We start from the raw sequence: 19030 nt of genomic DNA on the forward strand, positions 1-19030 counted from the left end.
TGTGAAAAATGATCATAAGTCACATTTTTCCATGCCATTGTAACTTCAACAGTCACTGTAACTTTCCCCCGTCTTTCTATTTGTATTCTGTATTTTCCTACCTATGACTGATCACTTTCAGAAAGAGTAAGCTAAACATTTGCTTATAAAGCGTAAGAACATTTTGACTGATCCTGGGATTTCTCAGCATCCCAACTGCTTATAGTAGCTATAAATCAATTACAAAGTATTTCTAAACAATAGAACAAATGTGCAGAATGCTGCTCTAGGAACTTACAAGGGATAGTCAGTGCTCATACGTTGATATCTGCTTTATTACGATGTCTCCAAACTAGTTTCAATAAATAAAATATAATTTTATTATATTATTTCAAACCCATAATTAGATATTCTCTGCACAAGCCTGAATGCTTCATTACTTGCAGAAAAGATGACTGAAATATTCATGTCTCATGTCCTAATATGGCTTCATATTGATTATTTTCAAGTGACCATTTCAGCTAATGTGTATGATATTACTATATTGAACCTACACGTTTTTGACCATATTATTATTGCTGGAAAATATCTGGATAGTGACTGGAATTTTGGATGACTTCACAATCAGCTGTGCATGTATAGTCTATGCTTCAGTGGGTGAATCAGTTCTATTAATGGATGTGGATCGGTTGCAGGAAAATCTTACTACATATATTCATGAGTAATGGTAAAAATATAAGTTTTCTGGGTCATTATTTTAGTGGAGTTAGTAAAAGTTCACTTCTTTCTTGTGAGAAAATGGAAAAATACATAAGATATTATAAATTTAAATAAATACTAATGTAACAAAGACTAATAGAGTACCAATTTGTAAAAGCATCTGTCTACGTTTTAGTCTAATAATATTTCTGTACACTATTTTTTTCACTAGTATATCAAAGGGAAGCTGTGTATTTTTGAGGCTGAAACAAAATAAAATATTGGAAGTTTACTGGAAGGCTGAGAATAAGTAGTATAAATATAATTGATCAATAAGAACTTGGGAAGTTACCCATAAGTCTGTTTAGCTCCCTCTGAGGCATGGCTTGAAAAGCTTCATTTGTCGGTGCAAACACTGTGAAGGATCTTGGCCTATTCAGTGTTTCAGTTAGGCCTGCAGATTGGATGGCAGCCACCAGGGTACTGTAAAAAAAATCACAAATGAACAGAAATCCTTGGTTAAGAATTACAAGTTTCCAAAGGCAGTATAAAATATCACAGCTACAATGCAGTGGCCCCAATCTCTACATGAAGTTCCTGAGCAAGTGACTTATTCGTTCATTTCAGAATTCACATACCTATAATAAATTGTTGAACTGGAGCAAAGTGCTTAAGGAAAATTAGCAATTATTTTTAAGCTAAGACTTCCCGGCAGATTGGTTGTTTAATTTTTTGAGAAGCCTGGTGTACAGAGACTTTTATCTTTGCAGTTCACAAACTGCTTTCATTAGAACAAAAGCATCTAAGTGGCCTATCTTGCAAATTTGCTCAAGATGTCTGAGATCCAAAAAGGATTCAATGAACGTTCTTGGTTAACTCCAGGGAAGTCTGTGTGAGGTTTCAAAATAATAATAATAATAATAATATAATAATATATAATAATATAATAATATAACATGGCAGTTGTGACTCCAATATCAAAGCCCTGTCTTTTTTTATGCATGTTGATGTACATAAAAAAATGATTTGTTTAGATTGTGTGGTTGTGACCACTGTCTTGACTTCTTGACCGCTTGTAAAGATGTCAGTGGTTAACTTCCTGTCTAAACACTGTGAAAATAGTTTTTTTTAAAGCTGAATGTAAATCTGTAAAACCACCAAATGTATTCTAAAAAGCAAGCAAAAAAGGAACCTCTAAGAGACCCAACTTCTATAGATCTTCCCTTAGCGTAGGTCTATGAACAGCTGATAGCACAATAGGGAGAAAGGGAAGGGGGAGTTATTGTATATTTCATATTTTTTTTCCTATTTTTTTATTTCAATCTACATATAACAACAATACATTAACAGTGTGGCATCAATATATCATACATCTCTCATTGCATTATATTCATATTAATTCATAATTCTTCAATATATATATTCAACCTTACTCTCTCCAAATGCCTACCACCATATCAATTAAACATACCTAATAATTCCATTATTCAATTTTCTCCCTGTTTTCATTTTATTTTATTTTTTAATGAAAAATTCTCATTTGGCAAGCAGTGTGGTTCCAGGTTTCACATCTCAATACGAAAATGACCATAGTTACCTATTTTATGTTTCATATTTCCATCCAGCTGTCCCCCCCCCCCGCCCCCTCCTGGCTTGCATGCATGCTCATGCCTACACACTCACTCACACACCCACTTGTGAAAGCTAACCCAAGGGTCAAAGCTTCTTTATGTTAATCAGTTTGAAGAGGTGGGGCACAGGAAGATGTAGCAACTGTACACAGATATCCTGTTCTCTTTTTCTGTCATAGGACACAGCTTGTACAGAAGGTTTAACAGATAGCAACAGATTTGGTAAGCTTACAGTTATCTTTCTGCAAATAGAGAAGGCTGACAACTTTTGGCTGTAAGTGTGTGCCAATATTTTAACACAACAAATGTCATTCAGGATTGCATTAGGCACATTAGAAGAGATGAAGCAGATTCCTCTCAGAAACTTTGGAGTGTCACTACCAGTCAATAGAGACAATAATGAATCAGATGAGCCAGTAATCTGATATAGTTAAAAATAACTTCTGTTTCCTGCTTATTTTTTTTAATATATAAGAGAAATACATGCAGGTAGTTCTCACCTTACAATCATAATTGATCCCAAAGTTTCTGTTGCTAAGTGAGTCATTTGTTAAGTGAATTTTGCCCCATTTTACGATCTTTCTTGCCATATTTGTTAAGTGAATCATTGCAGTTGTTAAGTTAGTAATATGGTATTAAATGAATCTGGCTTCCCCATTGACTTTGCTTGTCTGAAGGTTGCAAAAAGTGATCACATGACCCCGGGACTCTGCAACTGTCATAAGAATGAGTTAGTTGCCAAGCTTATGAATTTTGGTCATGTGACCATAGGAATGCTGTAATGGTCGTAAGTGTGAAAAACAGTCATAAGTCACTTTTTTCAGTGCCGTTGTAATTTTGAATGATCACTAAATTGACTGTTGTAAGTCGAAGACTATATTTAAAACCTAAGTTATATGTTTGTATATACATATATATATATATTTGTTTTCTTAAGTTTTCGCGGGTACTTACATGTATGGTATTCAGCTTTGTTAGGGTATTTTCCCAGGTCATTGTAGTTGTGCTTTTAAAGTTGTAGCAACGTTTGGCAGAATCTCATCTCCCATCATCAGGCTTCTGTATATGAAGCCTGATGATGGCAGATGAGATTCTGCCAAACGTTGCTACAACTTTAAAAGCACAACTACAATGACCTGGGAAAATACCCGAACAAAGCTGAATACCATACATATATATATTTGTATGTTTTAAATAGAAACAATTAGCTTCTCCAAACAATCCTTACAGAAGCAAAACTGTTTTTCCTACTCTACTGCTTGTACAATAATAGTAAGAAGGAAAACTATTACCTGAAGCGATCATCTGCTTTGAGTATATCCATAACAGTTCCCATAGGGGGACTTAGCATCTTGTCCATAGCAAACAAAGTACCAAATCTTCCTCTTTTGTCATGAGCAGCAATGCAGGCATTTTCTATGCAGAGATTCTACAAGAGGGATTGCATAAATTTGGAATGTGTGACATTTTACCAAGTTTGGTCCCTAATCAGGACCCAACACAACTGCCTCCTATTATTTATCTAAATCATATGAATAAATGAAGATAAACATCCCCCTTCTACCTCCCTATGGGCTTTCAAAATATGCTTTGAGGAAGCCACAAACTTCTAGAAGAAATGATGAAGGTGCCCCAAAAGTTACAGTGAAACAATAAAAAGGAAGTGCAGTTAAGCCTCCGCTCTTAAGAAAGAGCTTTGATATACATTTGCTCCCAGTTGCATTCTGCTGATCAATTCGACATTGTTTGAAAAAGCTTTCTACTGAAAAAGAAAGATAAAAATAAGTCGTTTTTTTTCTGAATCAGGAACAGAATGTGTCTTCTACTACAGATAAATTATTGGATATGGAATAGGAAGGTTGATATACCAATCATGAGGAGACTTGTTGGTATAACAATTGAACAGAGAGAAAAAGGGACACACTATCAAAGCTTTTGCCTCTCTTAGCTCTAGATCAGGGGTGTCAAATCCAATTTCAATATTTGAGGGGCTGCCACAGGGAGGAAGGGGGTCAAGCTATTTTCTAAAGCACCTGTAGGCCAGACAAGGAATAATGGATGGAAACTGAACAAGGAGAGATTTAACCTGGAAACAAGGAGAAACTTTCTGACAGTGAGAACAATCAACCAATGGAACAGCTTGCCCTCGGAAGTTGTGGGAGCGCCATCACTTGAGACTTTCAAGAAGAGATTGGACTGCCATTTGTCAGAAATGGTGTAGGGTCTCCTGCTTGAGCGGGGGGGGTTGGACTAGATGACCTACAAGGTCCCTTCCAACTCTGATTATCTGTATCTGTATCAATCCTTGCTCAACTACAAATCCCTAGATGAAACCAATCTTTGAGAACCGTTGAGAAGATAAACAAGGAATATCTTTATATATGCTGCCAAGAGTTATTTGGGGGAAAGTTATAATCTGCAGGCTGCAGACATATTATAGCATGAAACATAATAGTTATCTTCCAGTTGGGTTCTGTATATGTTTACAAACTATCATAACATACTATAAGAATTAAATATCAAACTAGCAGTAATTATTAAAGAGAAACATACATTGCGGTATACAAATACTCTCAATTCTTTTCCACCCAAAGTTTCTAGCTTCTGTCCATGGAAAAGGTATTTAGAAGAAAGCTGCTCTTTGATTATATGATTTTGAAGCAAATTTCTGTTTGCTGAAGGACTGTGATCTGCAGAAAAAAAAAAAAACCATTATTCATACATTCAGATCAGCACACAGTCAATTGATTTCATTTGAAAATATATCCAGACGGAAGCATCTGTATGAGATGACAAAGGTGGCAAATTATAAAAGCCGTGCTACGATGCACGTTCTTCCCTTTTACACATGCATCGAGATTTTGCACACACATACCAAAAGGCATATGTTGCAACATTGCAATAGCGCTTTCATCATTTTAACCAATCCTGTGGATGCCTCTGCATGAAAAGGTCATAGAAACAAAATTAGCATTTCCTCCAACTTTCTCTCCCCCTCCTCTGCGATAGTCTAAGCAATGAACAACAATTGCATTTTTCAGCCTATTTACAGCAGAAATCTCACAATTTTTCATCTACTCCTCCCCACCCATGTTCAATTCCTCCTAGGTTGTTACCAGATAGATATTCTAAAAAAAAAAATCATTCTGGGTTTTGGCCGGCATGGTGATGGTGGTATGAAAACCCAAATACTTGGGGACTTTCCATTATGATGGCCTCCAGATATGTTGAATTGACATTCCCCAACCTACCACCCAATTTATTTTATTTATTGTTTACTTATAGTACTTTTATACTACTCAATTCGATCATGAAAGCTTACAGTTTATGCTAATAGCTTAGAACATATCTATTCTATCTGGAAGCATTTGCTGTCACGTAAATTTGCATGCACTAAAACCCACTTTGATATGATATAATTATATACTAAGGATATTTAGGATGTTGTATACACTATTTTATCCTCTTTCTCCTCATTTTTTGTCCCACTGCTCCAACAATTGATCAGCAATCTATTTTAATATGATAGATCTACACTGGGTCATTTGTAAATCTTTAACAATTTTATGTTTAACGTTTTGACTCTCTTATGTATAAATGACCTTGTTTTAACTAGCTAAGAATCAACTTTAGGAAAATGTGTGTGTGTGTGTGTGTGTGTGTGTGTGTGTGTGTGTGTGTGTAATTGAGAACTATTACAAATCCTGAATTCCAGCAAAAAAGAGTAGGATTGGATATGGTTTTGTAATGCAATCCTACTAATTAAAAATTATTCTTAGCAGTTAATTCAAGTAGAAGGCACATCCAAAGGCACAATTCCAGGCACGGGAAGAGGGATGTGCTTTCTACCTCTCCCTCCATTTCAGCTTGTTGATTGGACATGAGGCACTTAATGACAAACAGGTCTCACTGTATAAGAGTTCAAGTATACAAACCTTTGTAGAAAGAATTGATGGGAGCCAGGACTGTCAAACGCTCATTCCCAGTAAGATGTGAACCGAGACCAACTTGTCTAAAAAGGTCAATAGATGTTGAAACATCGGATTCCTTTCCCAACTCCAGCAGAGTTTTAGCTTCAATTAAAATAACAACAACAGATGTCAAAATGGATTTCATAATTATTATACATATTAAAACAGTACCTGATAAAGGGGCAGGATTGTATTTGTTAAAACTAAAAATAATAATCATACTTAAGTGTGCTTAGTGAATTCAACAGGGCATTGTTTTTTGTTTATTTGTTTCTTTTATTTATTCATTAAAATTTCTATGGCTGCCCCTCTCAATCAACTCTGGGTAGCTTATAATTCAGAAAATACTACATTACAATTAAAATTCTAAAAACATTTTAAAACACTAAAAATATCCCGATACATGGGAGCAAGGTATTTGGCCAGTTCGCAATACAGACAAGAAACTGGGCCCTTCACACACTCAGCAATCCAGACACGGGAGCATAGACAAGTTTTTAGGGCCTTACAAAAGACTAAGATTGGGGGCACTTTAATCTCCAAAGAGAAGATATTCCATAGAGTAGGGGTCACTGTGGAAAAAGCTCGGTTTTTTTGGTCCCTGTCAGCTGATACTCTTTGGCTGTCAATATTTGCAGCATGCCCATTCTACCTGATCTCCTTGGGTGAGTAGAGATTCTTGGAAAAAAGCAATCCCTCAAGGACCCCTATGACTAATTTGTCATGACTAATTCCACTGGTTTCAATGAGTGCAATTTAGGCTTAACTAAATTTGGATCAAAACAGTTTCAAAATTGTTCAAAAACAAATCATTCTTCGTGTTTTTAGTTTCTTCCATGTTTTGTTTAAACAGAAAGAATTAGCACTGCCATTCCGTATTTCTCCTTATTTCATTTTAGAAGTTGAAAATGATAAAAAAAAAATTTAATGAAGTAAAGCATCTTCCTAATTATACACAACCTTTGTCAAGGTGAAAAATATCTAGTTTTAGCCTGATTGTCTCTTGCCCATTTTCATAATTATATCTGCCTAAAAGTAATTTGCGGTTGTTGTTTTTTAACAATACCTACCACTTCTCAAAAGTATAGGGAACATGCAAGGATCAGAATCTCTATGAACAAGGAAGCGTACATTATAGGATGGGCATAAACTATATGCAATTTCCATTTTCCTATTTCACATTCATTTCAAACGGGCAACAATGAATAGTTCTATAAACCATGTTGGAAGAAGAGGAGGAGGAGGGGGGTGTTTACCAGAGTCTGGGATGAGAAGTTCATTGATCATGTGTATCACTCCATTTGTGGCCATTACATCCTTGTCAGCAATGATGGACTTTCCATTGAGAATCAGCTGGTTGCCAACACAGCTTACTTCCAACATATGACCCTCTAGAGTTTCCATGGATAAACCGGCAATAATAGCTTCAGCACACATAGCTGTTTTTAAGATGTGGTTGTTCAGCAGTGCTATGGTAGGTGAATAGAACATAGTAAGCGGAATATTTTTTTAAAGTAGTTTGTACATCTCTTCTAGTGATTGGTAAGCCATGGAGTGAAAATTAAATAATATTTCAGAACAACAGCAGGCAGACGTGCTCAATATGTTTGTTTATAAATAGGCAAAATAGTCAAGCTAAAAAAAATCTTGCAAATTGCTCAGTGCAGCTTTCTCTAATCTAATGCCCTCCTGATATGTTGAGTCTACAACTCCTAGAATTATATCTGGAGGATAGGCTGAGAAGGGTGGACTCATTGTTTTAGTTCATTGCATATATAAAAAAAGAGATGCTTGTAGTCTCCAGTCTGCCTGGTCATACAAGCAAATCAATTATAAATACAATACTTAAGGACAGAGGAGCTGCTTAAGGACAAGGAAGGAATTCTACTAGTCTGAGCCAAGGAGGAATCAGTTGCTTGTTCCAAATCCAACCATCCTCTCATCATCATCATCATCATCCATAAAGGGGAGATTACTATTTGCAGACATTCTGTAGCCATTTCTCTAAGAGAGTCCTGCCCAGTAGTGGTAAAATTCCTTTGTTGGAACAGTTGTTGGAACTATTGGAATAAAAATAGTGAGGGATAGAAACTTGTATATTGTAATAATATCATTATGTATCCAGAGAACCCATACAGGCTGTCTCCAGGTTGAGAACATCTGACTTATGAACAATGCATACTTACCAATGGGCTGGTAATGTCACTAAAAATGGCAGACGGTGTTGTCCTTCCTTGAGCCAATGAACCACTGATGGTGCACAATGTTTTTATAAACCACTGAAGTGTTTTTTTTTAATATACTGCCTGTTTTCAGGAGTGTTCAGCAGTTCATGTAAACACTGCATAGCATCAGTAGTTTATCAGCTGAAAGAAGGAAAAGCCATCTGTCATTTTTAGTAATAGGCAGTCTATTCATAAATATGAGTTCCAACTTACATATTTCAAATTAAACACAGAACCCATTCAAATGGAACAGAATCCATTCTTAATCCAGGAACTGCCTGTAGTCTTCAAATCCATTCTAAGCCTTCCTTACTATACTAAAATATTTCTTTGCTAATAAGTGCTTATATAGTACAGTATAGTTCACATATACAAAATCAGGTACATTTATTTCCTAAAGATAAGATGTTTCTCAACTCTTACTGAACGCATTTGTTCAGATCCTTGGCAAAACTGAGGATTGTTTCCCCGTTTAAAAGTACAGACAACTGGTCTAAATTATACTATGCTTTGGCTTTAGAAATGAATGAGTGTTGTTTATTTTGAGGCCCATCTAGTGTCATCAAATACATCATTAAACATTCTGATTGCTATTGTTCATCTTTCCCCCCATAGAAAGTGCTGACCAGCTTCCTCAGTTCTCTCTGCATCTGATTTCTTGGTCATGAGTCAATGCTGACACAGCTTTCTCGAGGTTTCCTCTCTCCATTCCTGCCTTCAAGTCAGCACAAGGGTTGAAAAAGCTCATTGCCAAAGCAGTGACTCATGTAAACATCGTATACCAAAAGAGTTTAGGAAGAACCACCACTGTAGTAGGGAGGCATCCAAACACTGCAAACTATTACTCCAGTCAGGTTCCTTCCATTCATATATAACTTGTTGGTATAACAGTTGAACAGAGAGCAAAAGGGACACACTATCAAAGCTTTTGCCTCTCTTAGCTCTAGATCAGGGGTGTCAAATCCAATTTCATTTGGGCCACATCAGGGTTGTGTTTAACCTTGGGGGCCAGGATGGATGTGGTCAGTTTGACATCACTCATGCTGGGGTTGCCTTTGGAGATCTGAGCGCTCGCCCAGTGAAAACAGGCTCCCGAGCTCTGTTTTCAGCTGCGACAGCTTCTTGCAACCCTCTGCCAGTGAAAACAGAGCTCAGGAGGGCCATCTGTGGCCCTCACAACTCCATTTTTGGCTGCGATGGCACCCTGAACCCTCTGCCAGTGAAAACTGAACTCGGGAGGGTCGCAGAGCTCCATTTTTGCTGGAAGAGGCACTGTGGGCCAATCCTTTGCTGTTTCCAGGGCGGCCCTGTAGGCTGGATCTAAGTACGCCATGGCCCGGATCCGGCCTCCAGGCCAGGCCTTGAGTTTGACACCCTTGCTCTAGATCATGAGAACTGACATCTTGATTAAAGTTTTATTAGATTTCAAAATAAGTGGCCTAATTCTTTAATTAGAACCTCTAGTTAAAACCGAAAGGCAATTTCATTTGTTCAAATGAGTTGAAAAGCCTAGTGACTAGGTTCAGTCCATTTTTAAATATATAATGTTGCCTTAGATTATAAGGTGATATGCACATATGTGTATTTACATTCACATACACTATGTATACCCAAACATACGTTACTTTCACAAAGTAGAAATAAAATGTAATTTCATTAGAAGTTTAAATAAAGTTTTCACCACAAAATACAAAAAAAAAATCTTTGGATTTCATAACTGAGAAAGACCAAAAGTCTCCATCAATGGTACATCAGATAAGCTGATCTCATACTATACATACCTTTAATATTAATGCTAATAATATTTAAAAACTTGATTAATTCTCCCATACAAGTATTTATTTCTTATGAAAATAAGAACATCTTAAAAGAATATGATTCAAAGGAAGATTCAGCTTTGCCAAGAGAATGTTGAAACGTGATTTCTATATTTCTGAAAGGATGAATGATAATGAAAGCTAAAATGGTCATTCATAATCCTCAGAATAGTGTGTTATACCTCAATACAGTTCCTGTCATTTGTAACCATAATTTACTGTCTCACTATAATTCAAGGGAATAAAGAGGATTGAACAGTAATAAATTTCAAAAATACATTTAGCTTCTACATAGACTCAAATCTCTGGTGAAAGCAATAGACTTTCTATGGTATTATTATTATGGATAGATTGTAGTTATTTACCTTTCAGAGCTCCTGGGTCTCCCAGGATCCTGTTTAACATTTCTTTAGGGATCTTCTCAAAAGCTTCATTGGTTGGTGCTAATAAGGTAAATTGACCTTCGCCATCTAAAAGATTATTGAGACCAGCTGCTGCCACAGCAGTCTTTAAACAAATGGAAAAGAAAGAGAATTGTTTAAGTTAGAATAAATCTAATAAAGTTGCCGATTACACAAATTTCAAAGAAAGTGATCTCACGTTCCATTGGTGTAAGGAAATAAGAACGAAATCATTTCAGATGAACTTACCCTGAGAGTTTCAAGACTTTCTTCAATCTCTACAACTTGCAGGATACTGTTGGAAGTTGTAGAAATGACTTTGTCTATCAGATGGACTACTCCATTGGTAGCATGATGGTCAGCCTTCAGCAATCTAGCACAGTTCACAGTCACAATCTGGAATGGGCATGACAGGAATAAATGAAAATGAATATATTGTTGGCATTAAATGTCTATATTGATTTGAAGGATGGCATAACACAAGAAGGGTATCATTAAGAGAGAATGAATCTAGAGATTGCTTGTGTAGATCGGACAGAATATTTTGAAGAATCTATAGATTTTACAAATAGCTATTTGTAAATTAATACTTTTACTTTAATAAAAACTCATAAAGTTAAAGATCAATTTCAAAGAACACCTTTTTACTCAAACTTTTTTACTTGAACACAAACATCTAAATCCAAGGCACTGAACCTATAAAAACTGATGCATATATAATTCACTGCTTTTCCTTCATATAATTTGTATTATATTCACTCTACACCTATGTCCAGTAGAAGTTTTCCCCCTTCTGTCTCAAAATAATTTAGCAGTTTTCTTTTAAATTATATATTATAATGAAAATATTATATGGCTGCAGGGAGATGTGAATAAAGGAGCTGTGTTCAGTTTTTTAAAATCTTTGCATTCCTACAAACATGCTATATACATATATTCATCATAACGGGTATGATAACATCTCTTTAAAGGGTTTATTTATGGTAGCAACTCCAGATAAAAACAATTTAAAAAACTAGTCTTCTATTTTTTTGGCTATCATACTGTAGAAAGTTAATTTATATTAATATAACTGGCTACATTATTAAGCCATCCAAAATGAAATAATCTTATCTTCATCCAGTTAAGTCTAAGTTAAGCAGGGGTGAGATTCTACCAGTTCACACCTATTCGCTAGAACCGGTTGTTAACATTCTAAGCAGTTCAGACAACCAGTTGTTAGAAGAAATTACCCGCCTAATCCTGTAAGGAAGGCAGGAAGGAAACATTTTGGTGTTGCTTACTGAAACTGCCTCTTTGTTAACCCTTATTACATTCTTGGCAGGACTAGACTTCCTGTCTCAGGAACTTCTCTTGAGTTTTTTTCCCTTCCTTGGCTGGTACTTTGCTTGTGTGGAGTGACCATTCAAAGTTACAATGGCATTGAAAAAAGTGACTTAAGACCATTTTTCACACTTACGACTGTTTCAGCATCCCCACAATCATGAGAGGCCAGGCGAGGAGATGTGTGCCGCGATGTGAGTGATGTTGAGTTGGCCACACCCAGCCAGTCCCATGACCACCAAGCCATGCCTACCAACTAAGCCACGCCCACAGAACCGGTTGTTAAAAAATTTGAATCCCATCCCTGAAGTTAAGTCTGTGCCCAACTGTATTTGTAAATTTACCAGATACTTACTCCATTTGGGTAATGATGAATCTTGATGTCAATATTCTGGTACATTGAAGGGAGAGAAAGCCCGTGTTTTAGCTCGTCAGTTAGGACTCGTTTATTCACCATGTGATATCGCAGAGCATTTAGCAGCTCAATATTGACATTGCTCACCAAAGAATCCAACACTTCCTAAAATCAAGAAATCATATTAAAGAGTTGGCTGTTCTGAGCATCCTATCCCAGGTCTGGTCTTATGTATTTTACGTGACTATTTCTATCTGCTTTCTGCCTGGTAGGAGGTAGGGAACTGTACAAGTTTCCCTAGAGTGAGAATTGAGAGCTATGCCAGAAAAACAGCAGTTGGTATCTCAACATTTTCTTAACATAAATTTTCCTTACATCTGCTTCCTTTTCCAACCCAACGCATTAAAGTACAGCTACCCTAATTCTCAGTTAACATGGTTAGTAACAGAACAATTTGGAGGCACTATGTTGAGGTGGCTTACCCTTGAGAAAAGGAATGTTGCCTTTCCAAGTCGGAAACCAAGCTAATGAATGGGGTGCAGTGATAACTTCAAATTCAGTCAGTGCAACAATATCCACAGAATTTTATTGTTTTCATTAGATTGATGAAAGCACTGGTAGCAGTATTATGCCACAAGTTCTTACATTTTGAAGCAGATGTGCAACATTGCAACAGGTGTATAAAAATGGGAAAGCTTGTGACGTGATAACCCAACACTACTTTAATTAGTCTGATGCCCTTGTCCTCCTTCAGGAGACACTGGCTCAAAATAAAGACAAAGAATCTACTTTTTGATTGCCGATCTGACATTCATCTCCTACATTCTTTTGCAGTCTAACTTGTTCTTAGCTTTCATGAGCCTGGATAGATATAGTGATATCCCCCTATTTGCCGCACATAGTTTATATAATTCCACTTAATCTCATATTTTTAAAAAATATGTCAAGCATATTTCAATAATATTTCTGATAAAGACAAGGCAAATGTTTCATTTCACAGGCATAACTCTGGATCCAACTTCTTCACATTTATGTATTCTTAGTTTTATTCATAATGATTGGTTAAAACCAAGCTTAGAGTTCTATCACATGAGGAATTCCACTCATGTTGAGCAACATGCAGCTGCCCTAGACTTACAGCAGGCAGGGATGCCCAGGCTTCATTGGTGGGGGCAAAGATTGTGTAGCTGCCAGGGCCTGTGATTTCAGCACTCAGGTTAGAGCTGGCAGAATAGAGCTGAGTGGTGGTGGCTCCGACAACTCCAAGTGTCTCATAAAGATTGACAAGTGGCAAAGCTGTTAAAAATAAAGGCATATCTCTTTAGCAAAATCATAGTCAGTTAAGAACAAAATCTATTCTCTTTCCCTCTCCCTTTCCTTCTCCCTCTGTCTCTCCCTCCCTCTCTTTTTCTCTTTCTCTTTCTGTGGTGCCTTCAAGTCAACATTTACTCCTGGTGACCACCTGGACAAGTCCTTGTAGTTTTCTTGACAAAATTTCAGAAGTGGCTTAGCACTGCCTCCTTCCTAAGGGTGAGAGGGAGTGACTGGACCAAGGTCATCTAGCTCTGGGTTTGTCTCTAGGGCGGAACTAAAACTCCCAGTTTCTAGTCTCCTGCCTTAACCACTATATCAAACTACCTCCCTGGTTAGGGTTAGATAACCAGAATTAGAATAAAATAACACCATTAAGAATAAGATAATTAATCAAAAATTAAGCCATAAGTTGGTGCTGAGAGTTAGTAAGGCCAACTGAAATCAATAAGATAGATTAGACAGAATTATTTAAATCCTGCTTTTAGTTCTCAAAAAATAAGTAAGTCTAAATCCAACCCATTGAACTGACACATTTTTTTACATATTACTGTTCTTAGCAAAAACCTAGAATTAGCTTGATTGGTGTTTTAAATCTGAAGAAGACAGAAAAAAGAAACAAAAGTGGCAAATGGTACTTTGCATGGCCATGGGTATAATTGTGTAGGCATACCATATCTGCTGTGCAAAAATCCAGATAAACATCAAGATGACAATACAGAAATCTCTCTTTTTCTATCTAGTGATTTTTGCGGACCAGAAATTAAGTTAAAAATATTATTTTGTGGGTGGAGAAGCAGCAAGGAGAATGAGACTTCACTATTTCTCATTCCATCATTTTCCTACAATTTATTACTCTTTAAGCATCCATTTGCAACTGCAGACACATCTGAAATTCCACAGAGAAGAAAACATGGGGTAGGAGGTGGGGAAGAGTAATTTAGAAGCAATTTGCAAGTTTCATTTTTTTCACTCCAGGCTGCTCTTCTGTGCCATCAATGTAGAACTGATGTTAAGAAACTATATCAGATAGTAGATAGATAGATAGATAGATAGATAGATAGATAGATAGATAGATAGATAGATAGATATGATAGACAGACAGACAGACAGACAGATATGATAGACAGACAGACAGACAGACAGACAGACAGACAGACAGACAGATGATTGATTGGTAGATGGTATAGAGATAGAGAGATATCAGATATATATTGTACACTAAAGAATATGTAGATTTTACCTAACACACTATGTATGCCTTGTGTGTGTGTTTGTTGTACAGAACCTATTGATGTGATGGTGCTGCATAGGCAGGTTAAGGAGATAAGGTGAAGTGAGACTGGTTTATGAACATTTTGCTAGGAAAGAAGGAAAGGAAAGGAAAGGAAAGGAAAGGAAAGGAAAGGAAAGGAAAGGAAAGGAAAGGAAAGGAAAGGAAAGGAAAGGAAAGGAGGTTTGAAAAGTTTTAAGGAAAACAGGCAGAAAACAAGGAAATCTGCTCGACATGGGAGAAAGCAACAAAATGGAAACTCAAGGAATAGGTAACCGAAGAAGATAATTTTTGGTGGCATTGCTGCATCAGACAAAATGTGTTTAGTTCAGTCTTTTGTTTCTAGTAAATTGCTTGCTATGTACTTCTTTGTCATATTTCCTAAAGCAGCTTATTTCCCCTTACATCCTCCCTCAGACACATTACTCTTGAAATTTAAGTTTCCTTTAACCATCATAATTAATAGCCATTGACAGACAAAAATAGCATGGTTTATGGAAATGCTGAGGAAAGAAAATTCACTATAATCTCCCATTTGCCTGTGTAACAAAAGCCAAAATATGTGGCAGAAAATAGGGATAAAATAAAATTAGGACTGAAAGATTTTACTCTGAGATGCAGATGAGAATCTGCTTGCTCTGTATATGTGTTAACTAATTAAACCTCACACTTGTCTTGCGAGCTATTTAACATTGTTTATACTTTGAAAACAGAAGCATAATGACTGGTTTTAAAGGCTAAAAAGAAGCTGCCAATTTTTATATCACTCTGTTTAGAACAGATAGAAAAATTCTTATGATTATAAATTGCTTTTTTCCTTACTGATTTATTGCTCATTGGTCAAATCAGGAGATATGCATCAATACATTGATCACTACAAATTTACATGTTTCAAACTGGGGGACTTTTAAGTGTCACTTAATAATCTTATTTACCAGCTGGGCAGCCTTTTTCTCCAGGAACTTCTTCATATCCAGGACAACATTCATAAGCAACCACTCTGTAGTGAGAAATATACACAGCATAATAAGATAAATCAACCAAAACCTCAGTTACCATCTGGCATAATTGGTACAGTGAAAGTTGACTGAAATTAAGTCTAGTTAGATCGGTCAGCATTGACCTTTCATTCTGTAATTTGTGACCATCAACCTTCCTGAAAAGTCATATAGAACAACTGGAAGGATGACGGGCATGTTGAGAAATATCCCCATGGTGAAGTTAATTGAAAAATTATAGACTACTCAGGGGAGGCATTCTAAAGATGAACTGGGAAATTAGATTAGATTAGATTCAATTTTATTGTCATTGCCATGGATATAGGCAACGAAATGCAGTTAGCATCCAACCAGAAGTGCAAAACAACAATAAAATATAAATATATTATATAAATATAAATATGTGCATTGAAGCCAACATCATATGTTGTTTGCTAACTGTTAAACATATACCCATTCATTGCATCTTTCTAAAGCTTAAAAAGTTTTAATTCATCTATGTATATCAGGGTGATCAACTGTAGTCTACATTAATGAAGTGATTTTTTTTTTAGCAGATTAAGCTATTTTGGTATCTGCTGGGCTCCTACATTGTATTTAATCACTGTTTGGATGATATCATAATTTCATTATGTTTATTATCTTAACAAGCTATCTAATGTTTTCTTTCGCCAAACCTCAGTATTAGAATAATACTTCTCTCCATGGGAGATAATTTTTGCTTTCTTTGACCAGCCTACTTGACTAAGAATTTATTTAAATATTTTTTTTCTTTCTCTTGTAACAATTTATATGAACTCATGGCTATCCCAACTGAATTATGAACAATCAGGTAAATAAATCAGGCAATGAATGTATCTCTGTGTTGTAAATAAGCAGCCAGGCCAATTAATTATGTTCTAAGGTTTAATTTTTTAAAAATTGATCAGTGATCAAACTAGTTGATCAGTGATCAAACTAGTTGTTAAATATGTCAGAATTGCCTCTGACATATTTAACAGCTGCTAGTGAGTTGTTTTTTCTCTGCCTTCTAGCATAACAAAAAAGAAAAAAGAAATAAAAGTCAGCATATTTTTTTAAAAAAAACTCATCCATTTTATTATTATTTTTAAACAGCAAAATAAAAGCTATGCTTTCCTTTTTCACATGGAAAAAAAGCTTCATCTTTCCCCAATATTGGTTAATTTCTAAATCTGCAACTTTTAAAAAAGCAGACAATGTAATCTCAGAGTCAAAGAGAATAATGTACTGTCTGTGGATTTAATCTATAGAATTGATTCAGAAGCAAGTAAAACGTGTTTGATTAAAATGGTATGAAAAATAGAGGAATGTATCTGTATATGAAATAGGGGAGAGTCATGGGATGGCAGCAAGTTAAAACTATTTGGCATTTTATTATTTGATCTTTAGCATGCTACAGAATGAAAAAAAATTCCTTAATATAATTAAATTTTAAACTGCAACAAATACATGCGCTACATTTATAGAAATAAATTCTGTTCTGCAATTTCCAAGAAAAGTTACCTAGGAAAATCCTAACTCATTGTCTAGACTTTATATATATTCCATATGGGAAATGTTTTGCTTAAAATAATTTGCTTTCTTTGATGCTTGGAGCTCTCAACACCCCACTGGTACACTTTTCTGTCTCCACTAACTTTTTCTTTAATACAGATATACACATTTATATGCCCAATTTGGCAACCAAATAAACTCAGCCTTAATAGTCTAGACAGATTTTTAGTTCAAACCAGAATTAAATACAAAAAAAAAAGATTAATGGAGAATTCAGCCACTTCAGCATCAAGAATTCCTAAGATAGAATAGCAGGGTTTCACATATTAGGGAGAAATAAATCTGAGGCAAATATACACAAAATAGACAGTTATAGCTCAACATTATTATCCTATTCCATCTTTATGGGTCACTACTTAGCCTAGGTAAATATCTCTCTCATTGAAATACAGAGGTACGTAGTAGAAAGGAAAATGTTGACATTGAAGAGCCTCATATGTGTGGGATAGCCCTCAAAGAGTATGACATTTAATTATTTGTTCTACCACTGATCACTCAGCTTGAACCATTATAGCAATAGCAATAGCACTTAGACATATACCACTTCACAGTCATTTACAGCCCTCTCTAAGCAGTCTACAGAGTCAGCATATTGTCCCCAACAATTTGGATCCTCATTTTACCCACCTCAGAAGGATGGAAGGCTGAATCAACCTTGAGCCTGGTGAGATTTGAATTGCCAAATTGCAGGCAGCTGGCAGTCAGCAGAAGTAGCCTGCAGTACTGCAGTCTAACCACTGCGCCACCACGGCTCATTATCCTACTTATATCACTGGCTGGATGAATAGATAATCAGAAGCCCTTCTCAAGATCTGCTTCTCAAAGTGGTATTATCTAGTGGTTAACATTTTTATTAAGTTTGTTTCCTATGAAATAAAAAAAGTCCTTTTAAACAGTAAGAACTATCAGACAAGAGGGATGTGCAGCACTATGAAGTAGTATATTAGTCTAAATGCTATTGCTGTTCAGATGCAGAATAAGTAGCTTGCAAAAAATAAGACTCTGCTTATCTCTATGCTCAGTTGCAACTGAAAGAATCCTAAGAAGGACTTTGGATTCCTGTTTTTAGTTATGTTACACCAAGATAGAAGAGATTTTTTATGGCCTGAGTTCTTAGCTTAGCTCTGATGGTAAGTTCCTCATATCAAATCAAAACTGAGTTTCACATAGTTTGTTCCTGAAAAAGGAACTAAAGAAGGATATGATGGCACACATACTACATATTTGGGTCAGAATCAACTGGCTTCCTGCCCCCATTTTCCTGTTTGGTTTTTCTGTTGGAATGGTACGTGGGAATGGCTTCGAGGGAAGAGAGGAAGTGATGTGTCTGAGGGAACAATCAGACAAGAGAGTGAGGAGCCCACAATTGCTTAACCGTCAGAGAGAGAAACCTAGGAAGGACACACCCTAATTGATCAGACTAATAAGAGACAGCAGGAAATCTGTACTTTCAGACTTGGAAGATTCTGTTA

The 19030-nt window shown here is 36.0% G+C and overlaps 1 protein-coding gene across 1 annotated transcript in view; it reads right to left on the reverse strand.

Annotated features, from left to right (window-relative positions):
* The window catches only part of TGFBI (transforming growth factor beta induced), a 45433-nt gene that overhangs the window by 11358 nt on the left and 15045 nt on the right, over positions 1 to 19030 (reverse strand). The window contains exons 3-12 of the mRNA XM_026686970.2: positions 15921 to 15985; positions 13540 to 13697; positions 12402 to 12566; positions 10973 to 11119; positions 10688 to 10829; positions 7537 to 7749; positions 6245 to 6382; positions 4863 to 4999; positions 3602 to 3738; positions 1031 to 1161 (exon numbers count right to left, since the gene is read on the reverse strand). Coding sequence (XP_026542755.1) covers positions 1031 to 1161; positions 3602 to 3738; positions 4863 to 4999; positions 6245 to 6382; positions 7537 to 7749; positions 10688 to 10829; positions 10973 to 11119; positions 12402 to 12566; positions 13540 to 13697; positions 15921 to 15985 — 1433 coding nt within the window. The remainder of the gene's footprint in view (positions 1 to 1030; positions 1162 to 3601; positions 3739 to 4862; positions 5000 to 6244; positions 6383 to 7536; positions 7750 to 10687; positions 10830 to 10972; positions 11120 to 12401; positions 12567 to 13539; positions 13698 to 15920; positions 15986 to 19030) is intronic.

The sequence above is a fragment of the Notechis scutatus genome, chromosome 2, assembly GCF_049901735.1.
Source record: "Notechis scutatus isolate UNSWTSFEM ecotype Mainland chromosome 2, rNotScu1.2, whole genome shotgun sequence".
Classification (NCBI taxonomy): Eukaryota; Metazoa; Chordata; class Lepidosauria; order Squamata; family Elapidae; genus Notechis; species Notechis scutatus.